We start from the raw sequence: 19447 nt of genomic DNA on the forward strand, positions 1-19447 counted from the left end.
CACTGTTTTCAGCGATCTTGGATGGACCTTGAAAATCAATGTTAAGTGAAATAAGTCAGAAACAGAAGGATGAATATGGGATGATCTCACTCTCAGACAGAAGTTGAAAAACAAGATCAGAAAAAAAAAAAAACACAAGTAGAACCTGAACTGGAATTGGTGTAGCGCAACAAAGTAAATGACTCTGGGGTGGGTGAGTGGGGAGAATACAGGTCCAAGAAGGATGACAGAGGACCTAGTAGGGGTTGTATTGTTATATGGGAAACTGGGGAATATTATGCATGTAGAAACTATTGTATTGACTGTTAAATGTAAAACATTAATTCCCCAATAAAGAAATTTAAAAAAAGAGGAGAGTTAATGGTTAAGGGAACGAAGGTCCCTAAAAGGGGCAGAGGAGGGGTGTACAGCAGGTTTCTTTAAGGTGCAGGGTAGGAGAGGGCTGCAGGTGTCTGTTTATCTAGAGAAGCTGTTTGTCCTGCACTGTCACCCCTGCCCAGCTTACCCTGAGGTAGAGTGGGGGAAGGAGGCACAGGGCTTGCCAGAACCAGTCTGTGCAAGTAGTCCTGGATTACTAACAGCCCTGGGAACTGCAAAGTGGGCATCTTTTAGGCCATCATGTAGGGAGAAAGAAACAGACAGACTCCATACAAACTCCATCCTGTGGGCTTAACCCCATCAAAAGCAGAACTTACTTGGATTAATTTCACCACTTACTTTGACTTTGGAAAGTCACCAGACTTCTCTGGGTCTCTTGTCCTCATCTGGAAAATGGTACAGGCTCTACCGGTTAGTCACGATAACTGAGATAACATCTGCAAAATACTTATAAAGGCCTGTGCATTTGAGGCTAATAAATTAGAGCTGTAGGGAGTTGGGCGGTAACGCAGCAAGTTAAACGCAGGTGGCACAAAGCACAAGGACTGAAATAAGGATCCCGGTTTCAGCCCCCGGCTCCCTACCTGCAGAGGACTCGCTTCACAAGTGGTGAAGCAGGTCTGCAGGTGTCTATCTTTCTCTCCCCCTCTCTGTCTTCCCCTCCTCTCTCAATTTCTCTCTGTCCTATCCAACAACAACGACATCATTCATAACTACAATAATAAAACAACAAGTGCAACAAAAGGAAATAAATAATAAATAAAAAATATTTTAAAAAATTAGAACTGTTATATGAGACTTGACCTTTTAAAAACACCAAAATCCCTAAGATGTTGAAGTCAACTGTGCAAGTGTAACTGCTGAGATTATCCAAAATCAGGCTATCAGGGCCAGGAGGTAGCTTACCTAAAAAAATATTTTTTGCCCCCAGAGCACTGCTCAGCTCTGGCTTATGGTGGTATTGGGCATTGAACCTGGGGTCTCAAATCCTCAGGCATGAGAGTCATTTTGCATAACCACTATGCTGTCCCCACAGTCTTTTTTTTTAAATTTTTTTCTTTAACAAACTTTTTTTTTAAAAAGTATTTATTTTATTTATTTATTCCCTTTTGTTGCCCTTGTTTTATTGTTGTAGTTATTATTGTTGTTGTCATTGTTGGATAGGACAGAGAGAAATGGAGAGAGGAGGGGAAGATAGAGAGGAGGAGAGAAAGATAGACACCTGCAGACCTGCTTTACCGCCTGCGAAGCGACTCCCCTGCAGGTGGGGAGCCGGGGTTCAAACCAGGATCCTTATGCTGGTCCTTGTGCTTTGCGCCACCTGCGCTTAACCCGCTGCGCTACAGCCCGACTCCTGTCCCCACAGTCTTAACAGGCACATTTTACCCTGCACAAGGATCCTAGTTCTAGCTCCTAGCATAGGAGCACGTCAGTGTGGGAGGTGGGGGAGGAATCTCGTGTATAATGGAAAGGAACTGTAGTGTCTCTCCTCCTTTCTGTCTCTCCTCTTCTTCTCTGCATCTGAAATTAAAAGGAAAAAATAGTCTATTAAGAGTGAAATAAAAAAGGACAAAATCCAGTACCAAATTAAAAAACTGAACCAGGATATTTCAGAAAATGTACATGTTGGTTTTTTTATTTTTTTTTATTTTATTTTATTTTTTTTTTGGTTTTTGTTTTTCACCAGAGTACTGCTCAGCTCTGGCTCATGGTGGTGTGGTGGACTGAACATGAGATCTCAGAGCCTCAGGCATGAGAGTGTTTCTTCAGAATCATTATGCTATCTCCCCATATTGTATTTCTCTACATACAAAATCAATACTGAGGAGTACTAGCCCATAAAAGGAACAAGTGAAAAACAACATGAAGATGTATGCTTACATGTATGTTCAGATCCAGAAAAAAATTAATGCCTGTCAAAAATCTTTCTTTTTTTTTGCCTCCAGGGTTATTTATTGCTGGGGCTCAGTGCTGGCACTACAAATCCACTGTTCCTACAGTATATATATCAGAGAGAAATTGAGAGGGAAGGGGAAGACAGAGAGGAGGAGAGAAAGATGGTGAAGCGAACCACCTGCAGGTGGAGAGCCAGGGCTCAAACCAGGATCCTTGTGCCGGTCCTTGCACTTCAAACTATGTGCACTTAATCCGCTGCATCACCTCCCAGACCCCTCAAAATCTTTCTTTGGTGATTTGTGTGTCTAAAAATTAAACTTGGAATGAATCAAATGGGAAGGCTTCCTTCCCGGGCTAGAGAGCTCACCAGGTAGGGTGGTAACCTTGCCACTCTTTGGTGGAGGCTCAAGCCCTGTCACCTCATGGAGATGCCATGGAACCGGGGGATGCTCTGGGACAGTGGAATCTCTCCTCTCTTCATCTTTCTCCCTATATTTCTGTCTGAATGAAAGTCAGCACAGGTGGGGGGGGGGGCAGGACTGGAATTGTGCATATGTGAGTTCCAGCTCCACAGAAATAAATCAACCACGCTTCCTGACTTGAACATTTTTGTCCCATTTAGAACAAGAGTATTTTAATCCATTTTAACTTTTTCTTACACTTCTCTTACCCAAACCATACTTTAGTAACAGAAACATATGGTACTTTGTGCATCATCTTCCCTGCCAAATAGCAAAACCCACCTCGTTTATTTTGGAAGGTCTTACTGGTTTTATTAAGGAGCTCATGAGTTTGAACAGTATCCCATCTAGCAAGTAGATAAGACCTTCCAAAAAGCTACAAAAGGTTTGGAGCTGGTGAAATAACTTAATAGATACACAAAAAGATTTCCATGCCTGAAACTCTGAGGTCCTAGAGTTCACTCCCCAGCACCACCATGAACCAGAGCTGAGCAGTGCTTTGGTCTTTCTCTTTGTCTGTATCTCTCTCTCTCTCTCTCAAATTAAATAAATAAAATATTTTTAAAAGGAAAGCTTTTGTTTTGCTTTAGTTTGGTTTAACAGAAAGGATATAAAGTAAGGGAAAAGAGAATTATCCCAAGCTTAGGTGACTCTCCTGAACAGACTGGGAAAAGATGTCTCACCTTCCTTTGGGAAATGGAAAAGATGAGCTCACTGGCGCTGACCAGGAAACTGCAGGCTCACTCATCAAGACCACATTCCTGCAGGAGACTGGGCCCCAGTCAGTCCAGGTGTTTGGTCAGTCTAGCCCCTCTGTTGTATCTGTCATTTCCTTTTTAACACCTTCATTGCTCAAATATGCCGTTTCCAAACTGCATATATTTTCCAAGTGCATCCTAGACTAAGATTGTTGTTTCTTTATCCCAGGTGTTATCAGATAGCCAAGATTTAAAACTGTATTGCCATGAAAACATGATGCAGTGATCTGATATCATTACATTGTTCTGTGGTTATTGTTCCATGGTTATTATATGAAAAGTTGCCAGAACCCTCCCCCCCTCCTTTTTTATTTTTTATTTTTAACCAGGGCACTGCTCAGCTCTGGCTGATGGTGGTTGGGGGACTGAACCTGGGACTTTGGAACCTCAGGCAAGAGAGTCTCTTTACATAACCATTATGTTGTCTACTCCCAGTCTGCCAGAGTCCTTTCTTAATCATTATCACTATATGATTATGCAGCTGGGCCCAACCCTTTTCTTGCATGATACCAAGGTGAAAAATCAACAATAAACTTTTCAGGGCCAGTCTGGGGGATGATCAAATTAATTAAAAAAGCAACATGTAAGGGCCGGGTGGTGGCACACCTGGCTGAGCGCACATGTTACAGTGTGCAAGGACCTGGGTTCAAGCCCTTGGTCTCCATCTACAGGGGGAAAGCTTTGTCTCTCTGTTTCTTGCCTTCTCCATCATCCGCATCCCTCTAAACTTCTGGCTGTCTTTATCCAATAAAGCTAATTAAAAAAAATTTTTTTTAAAGCAACGTGTATTGCTGACCTTTAAAATACTACTAGGATAAAATGACTACTTCAAAACAGTGGGATGACCACCTTATCTCTGAATTCTAATTTAGTAGTAGTCTTCAGGGGGGTATGTACAGGAATCTCAAGGTAGGACCAGAGAGCAGTTCATGGGGCTGGCTGGTGGCACATGGGATTAAGCGCAAGGACCCCAGTTCAAGCCCTCAGCTCTCCACCTGCAGGGGGGTCATTTCACACGCGGTGAAGCAGGTCTGCAGGTGTCTATCTTTCTCTCTCCCTCTCTATGTCCTCCTCCTCGCTCAGTTTCTCTCTGTTCTATCCAATAAAATGGAAAGAAAAAAAAGCCTCTAGAAGCAGTGGATTTGTAGTGTCAGCACCAGGGTTAGGACCCTGGAGGCAAGAGAGAGAGAGAGAGAGAGAAAGGGAAAGAGAGAGAGAGCAGTTCACTGGGTAGGGCAGATGCATTGCCATGCCTCTGATCTAGGTTCAAGTACAGTGCAGTCCTCTCTCTCTCCCTCTCTCTCTCTCTCTTTCCCTCCCTCCCCCCCTCTCAAAGTGTTCCAGAGCTGTGAAGTTGCACATGTGCAAGGCCACACATAAATATCAAAATAATTCTGATGCACTTCAGAAACACTGAATTTCTTGTACAACTTTACATTATAAGAGACAGAGTGGAAGAATTTTAGAAGACAAAATAGAAGAAAAGTATATATCATCATTTGTATCTCAGAAGACTATTCTAAAGATTCACACGTGAAGGAAAATTTCACATGAGATAGGGAGGAGGAGAGGAACAAAAGAAAATAAATAAATATTTTTTAAAATAATAAACAATAAGTAATAAAAAATATAACATGCAGCTATAAAAATTATGATTCTGGGGGCCAGGTGGTGGCGCAGGGTGTTAAGTGCCCATGGCACCAAGTGCAAGGACCGGAGTAAGATGTGGGTTCGAGCCCCTGTGCAGGAGAATCGCTTCATGAGCAGTGAAGCAGGTTTGCAGGTGTCTTTCTTCTTTTTTTGTTTGTTTCCTTCTTTATTTATTTTTTCTTTTTATTTTATTTCTTTCTTATTTTTTGGTGTTTTCTTTTTTATTTCTTTTTTCCCTTTATTCTTTCTAGGTATCTATCTTTCATTCACCCTTTCTATCTCCTTTCCTCTCTCAAATTCTCTCTGTCTATACAACAACAAAAATGGAAAAAACAGCCACCAGGAGCAGTAGATTCTTAGTGCAGGCACCAAGCCCCAGCGATAACTCTGCAGGCAAAATAAAAAGAGAAAATTACTAATCCACAAATTCTAATGCTATGTTTCCATTTTCAGTGAAGGAAATTTGGCTACAAAGCAAATTGTGTTCCTTCAGAGACCTGCTATGTGGAATTCGTCTGCTCAGATACCAGAAGTGAGTAAAACTGATGCTTTATAAACTGAATGTGCTAACAAGACATCTAATTCTAATCTTTGTTGTAATTCTAAATGGCAGTTACTGGTGAGGAATTGTGAACGTGTCTGACAACAGTCTTCTGAACCGGGTATAAAAAGGAGAATGTGGGGAGTCGGGCTGTAGCACAGCGGGTTAAGTGCAGGTGGTGCAAAGCACAAGGACCCTAAGGATCCCGGTTGGAGCCCTGGCTTCCCACCTGCAGGAGAGTTGCTTCACAAGTTGTGAAGCAGGTCTGCAGGTGTCTATCTTTCTCTCCCCCTGTCTTCCCCTCCTCTCTCCATTTCTCTCTGTCCTATCCAACAACAACGGCAACAATAATAGCTACAATAATTAAACAAGGGCAACCAAAGGGAATAAATAAATTAAATATTTTTTAAAAATTTAAAAAAGGAGAATGTGCCAGCAGCCAGGCGACATAAGAGCCCAGAGGGGGCCCGGACCCCAAAGGATGGCACTTTGCTTTCGAGGTTATGTCGAGCTGAAAGCAGCTAAGAAACCCAGCTTCAGCGGTGGGTGTGGTGTGTATAATCTTATTATCTTGTAAATCAAGAAGGATGAATATGGGATGATCTCACTCTCAGGCCAAAGTTGAGAAACAAGATTAGAAAAGAAAACACAAGTAGAACCTGAAATGGAATTGGAGTATTACACCAAAGTAAAAGACTCTGGGGTGGGTGGGTGGGTGGGGAGAATACAGGTCCATGAAAGATGATGAATGACATAGTGGGGGTTGTATTGTTAAATGGGAATCTGGGGAATGTTATGCATGTACAAACTATTGTATTTACTGTTTAATGTAAAACATTAATTCCCCAATAAAGAAATAAATTATATTTAAAAAAAAGTTAAAAAACAAGATTAGGGGAGTCGGGTGGTAGCGCAGTGGGCTAAACGCAGCTGGTGCAAAGCACAGAGGTGGTGTAAGGATCTGGGTTCGAGTCCTCAGCTCCCCACCTGCAGAGGAGTTGCTTCACAGGCATTGAAGCAGGTCTGCAGGTATCTGTCTTTCTCTCCTCCTCTCTGTCTTCCCCTCCTCTCTCCATTTCTCTCTGTCTTGTCCAATAAAATGGGAAAAAATGGCCTCCAGGAGCAGTGGATTAGTGATGCGAGGCACCGAGCCCCAGCAATAACCCTGGAGGCAAGAGAGAGAGGGGGAGAAAAGGAGAGAGAGAATCTTTAAAAAGAGGGTGGATGGGACAAGAAGACAAAGCTATGCTGTCTCCCCCATTGGTTATATCTTGAGGGTGAGGGATGCCTTTGAGGGAGATGTTTATGTGTAAATATCTCATGGAAAGTCATCTCCAGCCAGGGGCTTGGCACCTGCATGGCCAAACCACCATTCCTGATGGCCAGTTCTTTATTGTCTGTTCTCAGAGACAAAGAGGTAGAGAGGGGAGGGAGAGAGAAAGACAGCTGCAGCACTGCTCACCACTCAAGGAGCTTCTCCCAAGCAGGGTCTTGAACTTGGTTTTCCACATGGTAGTGTGTGAGCTGTACTGAGTGCACCAGCAACTGGCTATAACCACATGCCCCACAGTGAATTCAGGCCTGGTTTCAGTGGGCGCCCAGAGAAAGTGCTACAGTCCAAAGGAAGAAAAGGTTAGTGACACAGTCAGGAAGGAGGTGGTGAAGCACTAAATTCAAAACCCAACAAAAGTAGGAGAGGCTGCAGAGGCTAGGCTAGAAAGGAACAGACAGAACTGGCAAAGTGCTATGTCTGAGGGAATGGGTCTGCTTGGGAGGACTGCAGGGGTTAGCAGAGGTAAGGAAAGCGTTAGGCTGGGAGGCAGCGAAGGCCACACTGAGGACTTATTCCCTGGGCACAAGTGCTCAGTGGAGTTTCAGATGGGTAATCTTGGTGACTTTTTATTTATTTATTTTAAGATTTTTTTTTAATCTTTACTTATTTATTGGATAGAGACAGCCAGAAATCGAGAAGGAAGGAGGCAACAGAGAAAGCAAGAGACAGAGAGACCTGTAGACCTGCTACTCCACTCACAAAGCTTTCCCCCTTTTCCCTTTTGTTGCCCCTGTTGTTTATCATTGTTGTTATTGCTGTCATTGTTGTTAGATAGGACAAAGAGAAATGGAAAGAGGAGGGGAAGACAGAGAGAGGGAGTGAAAGATAGAAACCTGCAGACCTGCTTCACTGCATGTGAAGTGACTCCTCTGCAGGCGGGGAGCCAGGGGCTTGAACTGAGATCCTTACTCCGGTCTTGGGCTTCATGACACTTGCACTTAACCCACTGTGCTACCGCCCAACTCCCAAAATTTACCTTTTACCAAAGCTAAATATATTTGCTCCTCTGCCGTGCTGGCTTTGCAGGAGACAGAGATGACCAGGGACTCATGGCTGAGCTGAGAACGCAGTTCAGTCTTTATTCAGGAGCGGGGATGTAGTTCAAAAAACTAATCTCTTCTAATCACAACACAATTCTGTCCTGCATCTCTGTCGTCCGGTGGAAGACTCAGAAACAACGGAAATACCTACGATAGGGGGCGGGGAGAAGGAAAAAGTGGGAACCAGTGAGGACTAAACCAAATGTCCCAGAGGCAGGGGTAGCAAGGGCCAAACCAATATCCCGAAGGCAGGGCAGTGCCCAGCCAACAGTGGACATGCAAACAGAACACATCGCAAACAAAGCGAACCCAATGTGATGATAAAAACAGAAGGCTTCACAAGCAGAATCCAGAAGCATACCAACACTCCTCCACACTGATATAAGCAGTTATAATATGATCCTAAGTGGAAATGTTCAGCTATACACATCTATGTGTGCATATGTAAATATGAACATATTTAAAGAGGAAACAGCAAAATATCCCAAGATTTTAATATTGGGTGAGTTAAACAGTGAGTTTAAAGTGGATTTTCCTTTTTTTCTTTGTTTTTTGCCACTGAACACATTTTTTTTGTAATTGAAAGAAGATTCTATTTTGGAAACACAAATCTCTGATTATAAATATAGTCAGATGTTGTAAGTTTGGGTAGTAATGAGTCAACAGAGTTGTTGTTAATATTTCGGAGGCTCTTGCCGGCCGGGCTAGCTTCACGGCGGGTAACAGAGACGCGGAGACAACAGCTGGGCAGGGAAGCTGTATTTCTTTATTCAGGAACAACGATTCACAAACTAATCACCAAACAGAACTCGGCTGTCTCTTTGCGGCGGCACAAGCACTCCCTCTTACTTTGTAACTTGGGAACTCTCCAACTCTGGAACTCAGGAACTCTGGCACTGGGGAACCCTCTGAAACTCTCGCACTCTCGAACTCAGGAACTCTGTCACTCTCGAACTCAGGAACCCTCTCTCGGGGTTCCTTGGGGCGGGGCCAAGCAGGCCCGCGAAATTAATAGGACTGATCCAATTCTCTTGGCGGGGGGAGGGCTAGAACAAACCAATGTAAAGCATACGACACAGAGTAAAGTAAGACGCTCAGGGTACAGGCCTGTCGACCACTCCCTAACCTTGGATAAAGCCTGTTTTGACTTGGTCTGGGTCTTACCTCTGTGGAATGAGGCCAAAGTACAGGGACCTCCAAGGACTGTTGGCTTCTGACACTCTTAAGTTATAAGAGTGTTGCAATGTCACTTGTTGGGAAAGCTATTATTTCATGTGGGGTGAAGGTGAGGTGGGGGGAGGTGATGGCATTGCTTAAGGTGTGGATGATGGAACTTAACAGGCACACAGTAACAAAGTTAGCTAAGTTCTGAAGTCAGCTTTAGAGAAGTGCTGTGTTAATGTTTAGTCTTTTTAAAGATTTTATTTATTTATGAGAAGGATAGGAGGAGAGAGAGAAAGAACCAGACATCACTCTGGCATATGTGCTGCCGGGGATCGAACTCAGGACCTGTGAGTCCAAAGCTTTATCACTGTGCCACCTCCTGGACCACTTAATGTTTAGTCTTTACATTTGAAATTTACATTTGGAGACTTTTTACTTGTTAACTCTCTAAGTGTGAATTACTACTAATATCTTATTATTCTGAACAACAGCCAGTTTTATTAAGAAAGTTAAGGGAAAGCTACCAGAGGAGGGGATGGGATACGGAGATCTGGTGGTGGGAATTGTGTGAAGTTGTACCCCTCTTATCCTATGGTTTTGTTAATGTTTCCTTTTTATAAATAAAAAAGAAGGAAAAAGAAAGTTAAGGGTTGGCCTCTGTTGAGTGGTACTAGATAAGGACTTACCACAAAATTTACCTTTGACCCTGACACTGGTAAGGAAAGAAACATCCAGGCAGCCAAATGTTCCAGGAGCGCCAGCCTGCTCAGCTTACTTCATTCAGGTCTGAATGCATTCTTTGTGCCTGTAGGAGAGAGAGCCAGGCGCCAGGAGCCAGGCCTGGGAAAGGAGCCCAGGCTGGCAGGCCCTTCAGCTATGCCTGCAGCCAGAGGGCTGGCGCCTCCTGACCAACTCCCCAGTGCCAGGGAGAATGAACGGCCATTATAAAACCCTATGCCCTGTCTCAGAGTAAATCTGTCAGATTCTGCTGCCTGAGTTAAATTCAGTACACTTGGTGAATGAGAGTTTTAAAAAAGAAGGGAGTCGGGCAATAGCACAGTGGGTTAAGCGCACGTGGCCCAAAGCGCAAAGTCCAGCATAAGGATCCCGGTTCAAGGCCCTGGCTCCCCACCTGTAGAGGAGTCGCTTCACAGACGGTGAAGCAGGTCTGCAGGTGTCTGCCTTTCTCTCCCCCTCTCTGTCTTCCCCTTCTCTCTCCATTTCTTTCTGTTCTATCCAACAACAATGGCATCAATAACAACAACAGTAAAACATGGGCAACAAAAGGGAATAAATAAATATTAAAGGAGGAGGAGGAGGAGAAGAAGAAGAAAAGAAGAAGAAGGAGAAGGAGAAGGAGAAGAAAGGGAAGAAGTTGCAGCCTTGCAAGATTAAGTCAGCTGGAAGGTTGCCTGCTTTGCAATGTGCATGGCCCAGGTTTGAGCCCCACCCCCACCATACTGGGGAAGCATTGGAGCTGTGATGTCTTTCCTTCTCTCCCTCTGACTCTCTGCCTCTCTTTTTCACTGCTAGCCCAGAGCAGTGAAGTCTCAATAGAGACAGAAAAAAAATTGAAATCTGATAATTCTGTTTTTATTTTTACTGCCAAGAGTGTCAGTGAAAAATGTCATGATAAAGCTGGGGAGACAGCACAGTAGTTCTGCAAACAGACTTTCCTACTCTGAGATCCCAGGTTCGATCACCACCAGAGCCAGAGCTGACGGAGTGTGTGTGTGTGTGTGTATGTGTGTGTGTGTGTGTGTGTATGTGTGTGTGTGTGTCTGTATTTCTTTCACTGACTGAATAAATAAATAAATAAATATACAAAATAACCACCAAGTTATATCCGACTTGGGACTACAAGGGAGGGCTCTTTTGAGGAAGGACCCACTATAGACTTAGTCCCTTCAATTTGTTCAGGAACTGAGTCAAGAAAAAAAAAAAAAAAGCTGATCTTACATACTTTCTCTAGACCACATACTAAGAGTTGTGTCTTCCTGCGTAAATGGTGATTACAACTCAGAGTATGCCACAAATCCAATTAATAAGACTGTTTGCTTTATGCATTTGCCATGCAAACCATTAGACATTTCTTGTGTGTTTTGTATACCATAGCGCAACAAGCCTGTGAGTTAATAACTTCTACATGACCAGCCTGGGGATCTGACATGTATGTTTCTTTCCTATGAGTTTCATAATTGTAGCTCTTACATTCCAGAAAATGTAATTCTAGTTCCCAGGTAACACAAATAGCCTTTCAGCAAATGAACTATGTAAACCAGGAAACTACTGTGCTATAGTTATCTTTACATCTGTGCTCCACATTTTTGTACCTAAGTATCATTTTAATATAAGGCATTTTATCAGTATTAAAAATAGATACTGTAAACTATAAAACATTAATCCCCCAATAAGGAAATTTTTAAAAAATAGAGCTGCAGGGGGGGGGCAAGCAGTAGCGAGCATAGCAAGTTATAAGCTCACATGGTGCCAAGCACAATGAGTGGCATAATGATCCCAGTTCAAGCCCCCAGCTCCCTACCTGCAGGGGAGTCGCTTCACAGGTGGTGAAGCAGGTATGCAGGAGTCTATCTTTCTCTCCCCCTCTCTGTCTTCCCCTCCTCTCTCCATTTCTCTCTGTCCCATCCAACAACAACAATAACAACAAGGGCAATAAGTGGAAAGGATGGCCACCAGGAGCAGTGGATTTGTAGTGCAGGTACTGAGCCCCAACAATAACCCTGGAGGCAAAATAATAATAATGATAATAATAATAATAGTAGTTTTCTCTTTATTTACTTAGAAATCTTATTTTGACTGATGTAGGCAACAGACCATCAGCTGCCCCAAGGACATTGTCAGCCAACAGTAAATGTTCCACAGCAGAATCATCTACAGCTCATCAGACTGCAGGATGAGCATTCCATCCGTTGGGCCATGGCCACATGCCAGGCAGGAAAGAGGTCCCTCAACTCAGCAAGATGCCACAGCATTCCCTCTATGATCTGTGACTCCTCAACGTAGCCTCTTTCTATGTGAAATGCAGCCAGTGAAGCACTTTTTAGTCTGTTTTGATCTCAACTAATACCCAGAAACAAAAAAATGGAGTTGGGGTGGGAGGTTGATAGCATAATGATTACGCAAAGAGACTTTCCTGCCTGAGGTACCAAAGTCCCAGCTTCCATCCCCAACACCGAATGTCAGAGATAAAGGGAAACTTGCACATATCTCTCCTTGCTGTGTTGTACAAAGTATGATTTTTTTTGCTCAGTAGATTTCTTTGCTCAGATTGTGCACAGCCAGGCCCCTAGAGGGTGGGGGGGGGGTGGTATCTGAAGAGAGGCAGAGAAGGTTTGTCCAGGCAGCAAAGCCACGTGGCAAGGCTCGCAGATGCTCATCTGCCCACCTCCTGTTTGCCCATTACTTGTGTTGCAGAGGAAAGCCGGCCAGCACATGAAAGGGGAAGGCAGAAGCAGAGTCCCCAGCAGGAGCATCGGCCTGGACACAGCCACGTCACAGCCTCCAGAGAGCAGGCCTCTGCCTGAAGGGAGGCCCTTCTCGCCCTTCCAGGAGTGCTGGGTGAAGGGGGCCAGGCGGGCGCAGTGCAGCAGCTTCTCCGGGATCAGCAGCAGTGACAGTGCCCTCAGGGAGCTGGACGAAGGGCAGTTCGAGCAGGAAGACGGCGTCACACAGGTCACTTGTATGTGAGCAACAAGTAAAGCAACAGGTGCTGTAAATAATTATTAAAGTGATTACCAACTAACTCTGCTCTGATACTGTGTCTGCACCTAGGCAACACTCTGAATACTTCCAGACGCAGGATTACCAATGTTATTTGTAAGTTTGAATCGTGTCTGCATTTATGTGTAAACAGATGTCTCACTAGGTTATTAGCTAGTAATCCACAAGGTACACTTATCTATTATTCCTGGAAAAATAATTATCTTAATTGGTATTTTAACTAATTAGAAAGCTCTCAGGAAGTTAGAATCTTACTTAAACTGAAAATCTTTTTTTGCCCTCTGTCCCCCTCCCTCCTTCTGTCTCATATACACACAGGGTTAAATAATCAAATATTTATTTCCTGACTATCAACTCTTAACCCAATTTGTGTCTTGAACTATGGTATGGTACATACAAAACAAACCTATGTATATGTTAAAATGATCTCTGGAAAAGAATTCTTCTTAAAGAGTTATGATGCCAACCCTGTACTGATTCACTGAACTTAAACTTTGTTGCTCTTAATTGTCTAAAAATAAGACAAAGCAACATTTTCTTAATTCAATAAAAAAATAATTCACCGGGGGGTCGGGCGGTGGCGCAGTGGGTTAAGCGCATGTGGCGCAAAGCGCTGGGACCGGCGTAAGGATCCCGGTTCGAGCCCCCGGCTCCCCACCTGCAGGGGAGTCGCTTCACAGGCGGTGAAGCTTGTCTGCAGGTGTCTATCTTTCTCTCCCCTTCTCTGTCTTTCGCTCCTCTCTCCATTTCTCTTTGTCCTATCCAACAACGAATTGCATCAACAAGGGCAATAATAATGACCACAACGAAGCTACAACAAGGGCAACAAAAGGGGGAAAAAAATGGCCTCCAGGAGCGGTGGATTCATGGTGCAGGCACCGAGCTCAGCAATAACCCTGGAGAAGGAAAAAGAAAAGAAAAAAAAAAAAAGAATTCACCATCTCAATACTGAAAAACTTTAGCAGGCAGAAAGAATTAATTTTCTCACTTTTTAATTGCAAATACTATGAAATGGGAAAACATCAACTTTACATGGAAACTCGTCCTTTGTGTCTGATTAGATTTAAAGTATGCTTTTATTTTGATTGCTAAATTCTGAAGAATGTGGCAACCCAGCAGCCAGGGAGTTAGCACAATGTTCTAGAGCAACAGACACACAAGCATGAGGTCCTGTGCTTGATCCCTCACACCAACACGCCAGTGTGATGTTCTGATTCTTTCTCTTATTAATAAGTCAATCTTTCTACCCTTTCCTCTTCCCTCCTGTTCTCTTCGTTTCTTCCTTTCCAGAGCACTGCTCAACTCTGGTTTATGGTGTTGCTAGGAACTTGGCACCTTTGCTGTCCCAGACATGAAAATAGTTTTATATGACCATTATGCTATCTCCCTAGTGCCCCTTCTGCCTCAGAATATGGGAACCTAGAATTTTCAGTTCTGCAGAGTAAGAAGGTGCTCACAGAGCATATTATGAGTACAGCAACCCATCTCTGCTTTTCTTATTTTGCTAAAAAGGGTGCTTTCACCTTGTCCAACCATTAATAGATAAATATTAAAATTCCACAAAACACAGGACTTCATTTATTTGTGAAAGTCTTACTTTGAAATGTAGTAACCCTTACGTGCATTATAACAGAATTTGCGATTTATGAATTCAGTCTATCATATCTTTTAATACAACTGGTATTGACACTATAAGATTATTTGAAAAATAAAGTCTCATTTGTTACTAGGCTGTTGTTTTATTGAGTCCACCTTTCACACCTTTCCCAGGCACGTCACTTGTTACTGTGCAATATGCTGAACCTACGTGGACCTTCGTGGACCATGGACAATACTGATAGGAAGTGCCACCACGCAGAAGCATCGCCTTTCTAGCTACAAAGGTGATTTTTTTTCTAGCTATACTCTGTTCAGGAAGTCAGGCAGTAGCGCAGCAGGTTAAGCGCAGCTGGCACAAAGTGCAACGATCAGCATAAATGATCCTGGTTCAATCCCCCAGCTCCCCACCTACAGGGGAGTCACTTCACAAGCGGTGAAGCCGGTCTGCAGGTGTCTATCTTTCTCTCTCTCTCTCTCTGTCTTCCCCTTCTCTCTCCATTTCTCTGTGTCCTATCCAACAACTATGACATCAATAACTACAACAAGGGCAGCAAAAGGGAATAAATAAATAATAAGGATACTCTGTTCAGAATTACCCTATGAAAGTGATCCTATCAACACCTTTTGCAGAATTTATGTTTTGTTTAAATTTCAGGCTGATAGTATTTGGTAGAATCAAACATTTCTTCTAGAATCCACAGAATTCCATAAAGTTGTACATACAGGGGATACACTCAGAAAAAAACAGGTTTTTTAAATTATAAAATAGAAAATATTGACAAAACCATAGGATAAGAGGGGTAAAATGCCACACATTTCCCACCACCAGAACTGTTTCCCATCCCCCACCACCCCACTGGAAGCTTTCCTGTTCTTTATTCCTCTGGGAGTCTGGACCCAGGATCATTATGAGGTACAGAAGGTGGGAGTTCTGGCTTCTGTAATTGTTTCTCCACTGGACATGGATGTTGGCAGGTCGATCCATACCCCAACCTGTTTCTGTCTTTCCTTAGTGGGGCAGGGCTCTAGGGGAGGAGGGGTTCCAGGACACATTGGTGAGGTCCTCTGCCCAGAGAATTCAGGTTGGCATCATGGTAGCATTTGGAACCTGGTGGCTGAAAAAGCATTAAGACATAAAGAACAAATTGCTCAATAATCAGGAACCTAAAGGCAAGAATATAGCAGATTATATTTGGGGTCTCCATTTTGGAAAAAGTTAGTAGGTCTATTTTAGGTATATTCCAAGGGGCCCATGACTTTACTAGTTTTTGTCTGAGCCTGATAGCTAACATTAAGGGGGGCCAAAGGTACTGCCTGGATGGAGCTAGAAGGAGTTATGTTAAATAAGCTAAGTCAGAAAGACAAAGATGAGTATGGGATGACCCCACTCAAAAACAGAAGCTGAGAAAGAAGAACAGAAAGGGAAACACAAACCAGAATTTGGAATAGGGGCACCAAAGTAAAAATCTCGAGGTGGGGACAGTAGATGTTCAACTTCACTACAGAGGGGTGGAGGTGGGGATTCAGACCTTGATGGCGGGAATGATGTTAATACACACTCCTATTAATTTATAGTCTTATAAATCACTATTTAATCAATATGAGAAGAAAAATAGATTGACCATCTTAAACTTTTTGATGCACAGACCCTTAGTTCTGAGTATATGTTCCTTCAATTCTTTCCACTTAAGACTTCAATCTGATTGAATTTTAACAGTTGGCTCAAATTGTTAATACATTCCTAATAATGACTTTTTTTGGAAATATTAAATCGCCTATAATCTTAGACCAGAGAGACCAGTAACAACTAGCTGTGCCAGTATATTAGATAGAGCTATATGTAAATAGCATTAAATGACATTAATCACAGTGAGGTCTTGTATGATACAGAAAATCCTAACAATGAGACTTTCAAAGTCAACCAAATTCCCACATAACCTGGTTATAATGATAACTCTCGTTAAAATTCGAGGCTCCAGCAGGCCGGGCTAGCTTCGCAGCGGTAAACAGAGACTCGAGGACACACAGCTGGGCTGGGAAGCTGTATTTCTTTATTCACGAACAACGATTCATAAACTAACCCAAACCAATCACCACACAGATCTGTCCTGCATCCTTCTCTTCCGGCGGCCGCGGCCAGAACTCCAGAACTACATAGCATAGGGGGCGGGGAGAAAGAGAGGCACAAAACTAGCAGGGGCTAAACCACATCTCCCGGCGGGGGGAGAGCGAGACCAAACCAATGTGAAGCATAGCAACAATTCCCCCTTTCCTTTTTAACTAAATGACCATAGTATCAGGGGTGTGGGGTGAACAGAAACCTATATCGTACAGACATTTTTTAAAAAAAAATAAACTGGCACAAACATGGAGGAACATGTAAGCGAGTAACAAGAACCAGTGTGCTGCCAAGGGAAGGCCTGAGGGGGACCTTTTTTTGCCTCTGGGGGGCATTACTTGCCTCGACAGGCATTTTCTAGCATGGGGGGAGGGTGAGGCCTAGAGTCTCAAGGCAGCTGGCTGCACTCAGTCTTTGAGAAACCTAGCAGCATAAAGGGAAGCTGCTAGTTTTGTGCAAAGTGTCCAAGAGGTGTACCAGTGAGTCCAATAGAAATGCCAGTCCAAAGCAGATGTCCATGGAAGAATGCCAGGGGGTGGAACGTTGTATGAGGAAGGTCAGCTGTTGGAATTCCGCTTTTCTGTAGAGAACTTGCAGCTGCAATTTACTTACTATGAAACAAAACTTGTAGCAGGTTAGAAGTTTATCACAATTGATAACTCTATTACAATCATTAGCATAACCATAGCGCAATCTAACGTTTTTAATTGAGAAGGAATTTGAGAATTTTACATATCAATAAGTCTATTTAACCTTTTGTTACACCCATTCAAGATGGAGACACACCCTAGGTGTGTGCAGGTTTTTTTTTTTATATAGACTAACTTAGTTAAAATATATTGATTTTTAACTAATTTTTACCTCAGACTTTAAACGCAAGTTGATTTTATCTTTATGAGAATTACATTGAAAACCTTTTTCATTTAACTCTGTCTGGTAAGAATATAGCCTTAAAGTTATATTTTTAACCTTAAAGTTAATGTTTACCAAACTTTAAACACACACGTAAACATGGTTTTTAATACACAAGGAGAGAAACCTTTGTTATGAAGACATGTCATTTTAAATACGAATTTAGATCTATACTGTCTTAGTTGTTGGGGCGGGTCACCATCCAGAGGTGGCCTCCCGCGCAGCTCCACTTCTAGGAATTGTAGGTTGCGCTCTCTGGACGAATCTCTGCATATTCTAGCTCGTCTGCCTTTAGATCCAAGTTTGGGATCTCTGCCAGGGGGCCCAGTTTCGGCAGGGAGCCCACGGTCTCCGGGTGGTCTGGGATCTGCCCAGACTTTATAGCAGGAGGGCGGGCGGGCCAGCTGTGCAGAAGGAGCAGGCCGAGGTGCCCCGGGGTGGCAGCCATGAGGGGCTGCAGCTTTGCCCACCATGTCTGCTGCCCTGCTCCCGGCGGCTGCGCAGCGTGGAGGGAGCCCGCGCCCAATGCCCCGCGCCATGCGGCAGAAAGCCGGCTCATGCGGGCTGGCATTGGGCTCCTGTGAGCTGGCTTTGGGCGGAAACCACAGAGTGGTCCGGAGATAACTGTTCCAGAAACAGCAAAACAGTCTCGTGAAGAAAGGGCAGAGGCCTTTGGAGATCTCTTCACAAGCAGAAGAGAAGGCCATAGTGCATAGGTAGCCAAATTGTCTTCACTTATCTGAGAGATGCGCAGGTCAGGTCCATGTGGGCGCCATTTGTCGTTAAAATTCGTGGCTCCAGCAGGCCGGGCTACCTTCGCAGCGGTAGACAGGGACTCGAGGACACACAGCTGGGCCAAGAAGCTGTATTTCTTTATTCACGAACAACGATTCATAAACTAACCCAAACCAATCACCACACAGATCTGTCCGAAGCTAGCCCGACCTGCTGGAGCCACGAATTTTAAAGACAGATAACTATTGCCTTCTTAAACCCTAAGATAGCAGGAACCCTCCCCATTCTCTATAAAACCTTGTTTCTCCCAGTCCTGGAAACTCTGGGGTGAGGCTCATTTTTTTAAAAAAAAGATTTTTTTTCCTATTTTTTTTTTTGGGGGGAATTAATGTTTTACATTCAACAGTATGTACAATGGTTTGTACATGCTTAACATTCCCCAGTTTCCCATATAACAATACAACCCCCACTAGGTCCTCTGAATAATTCTTGGACCTGTATTTTCCCCACCCACCCACCCCAGAGTCTTTTACTTTGGTGAGATACGTAAAAAAAGATTTTTAAAAATTATTTATTTATTTTCCCTTTTGTTGCCCTTCTTACTTTTTATTGTTGTTGTTATTGTTGTTATTGATGTCATCTTCATTAGATAGGACAGAGAGATGTGGAGAGAGGAGGGGAAGACAGAGAGAGAGAAAGATGGACACCTGCAGACCTGCTCCACCGCTTGTGAAGTGACTTCCCTGCAGGTGGGGAGCCGAGGACTCGAACAGGGATCTTTCTGCCTTTCCTTGCACTTTGTGCCACGTGTGCTTAACCTGCTGCACTACTGCCCGACTCCCAGTGAGGCTCATTTTCCAGCAGACTTCTCTCGACCCATACCAACTGATACTGCATCTGCTGATCTCAACCTACTCCGTGCAAACAGAACCAACTCTTTCTTACAGATGTTTCACTTCAGACTGTGTCCACAGACGGCAAGCCTGTGATATCACCCCTCCAGCTCCAGTGCTCTGCTGAGACCTTTCCTCCCTCACAGTACTCTTTCCCACTTTGTTCCTAACAAAGCCCCAGCACCTACATATGAACCAGAGCATGTGTGCACATGTATCCATAAGTT

At 43.6% G+C, this 19447-nt stretch overlaps 1 protein-coding gene and 1 long non-coding RNA gene across 5 annotated transcripts in view; both read left to right on the forward strand.

Moving 5' to 3' along the window:
* The window catches only part of RFTN2 (raftlin family member 2), a 118742-nt gene extending 104056 nt beyond the window's left edge, over positions 1 to 14686 (forward strand). For 3 of the 4 annotated variants that reach the window (XM_016193115.2, XM_060194215.1, XM_060194214.1), the window contains 2 exons: positions 5597 to 5675; positions 12657 to 14686. In XM_016193115.2, coding sequence (XP_016048601.1) covers positions 5597 to 5675; positions 12657 to 12929 — 352 coding nt within the window. In that variant the 3' untranslated portion in view covers positions 12930 to 14686. Of the gene's footprint in view, positions 1 to 5596; positions 5676 to 12024 lie in introns of all 4 variants that reach the window. The other variant, XM_060194216.1, reaches the window with a different exon arrangement.
* Positions 1 to 14686, forward strand: part of LOC132539408 (uncharacterized) — a 107611-nt gene extending 92925 nt beyond the window's left edge. Inside the window, exon 2 of the long non-coding RNA XR_009550678.1 lies at positions 13549 to 14686. This is a non-coding gene — a long non-coding RNA (uncharacterized LOC132539408). The remainder of the gene's footprint in view (positions 1 to 13548) is intronic.
* Positions 14687 to 19447: the final 4761 nt, after the last annotated feature.

Source organism: Erinaceus europaeus, chromosome 7 (genome assembly GCF_950295315.1).
Source record: "Erinaceus europaeus chromosome 7, mEriEur2.1, whole genome shotgun sequence".
NCBI classification, from domain to species: domain Eukaryota; kingdom Metazoa; phylum Chordata; class Mammalia; order Eulipotyphla; family Erinaceidae; genus Erinaceus; species Erinaceus europaeus.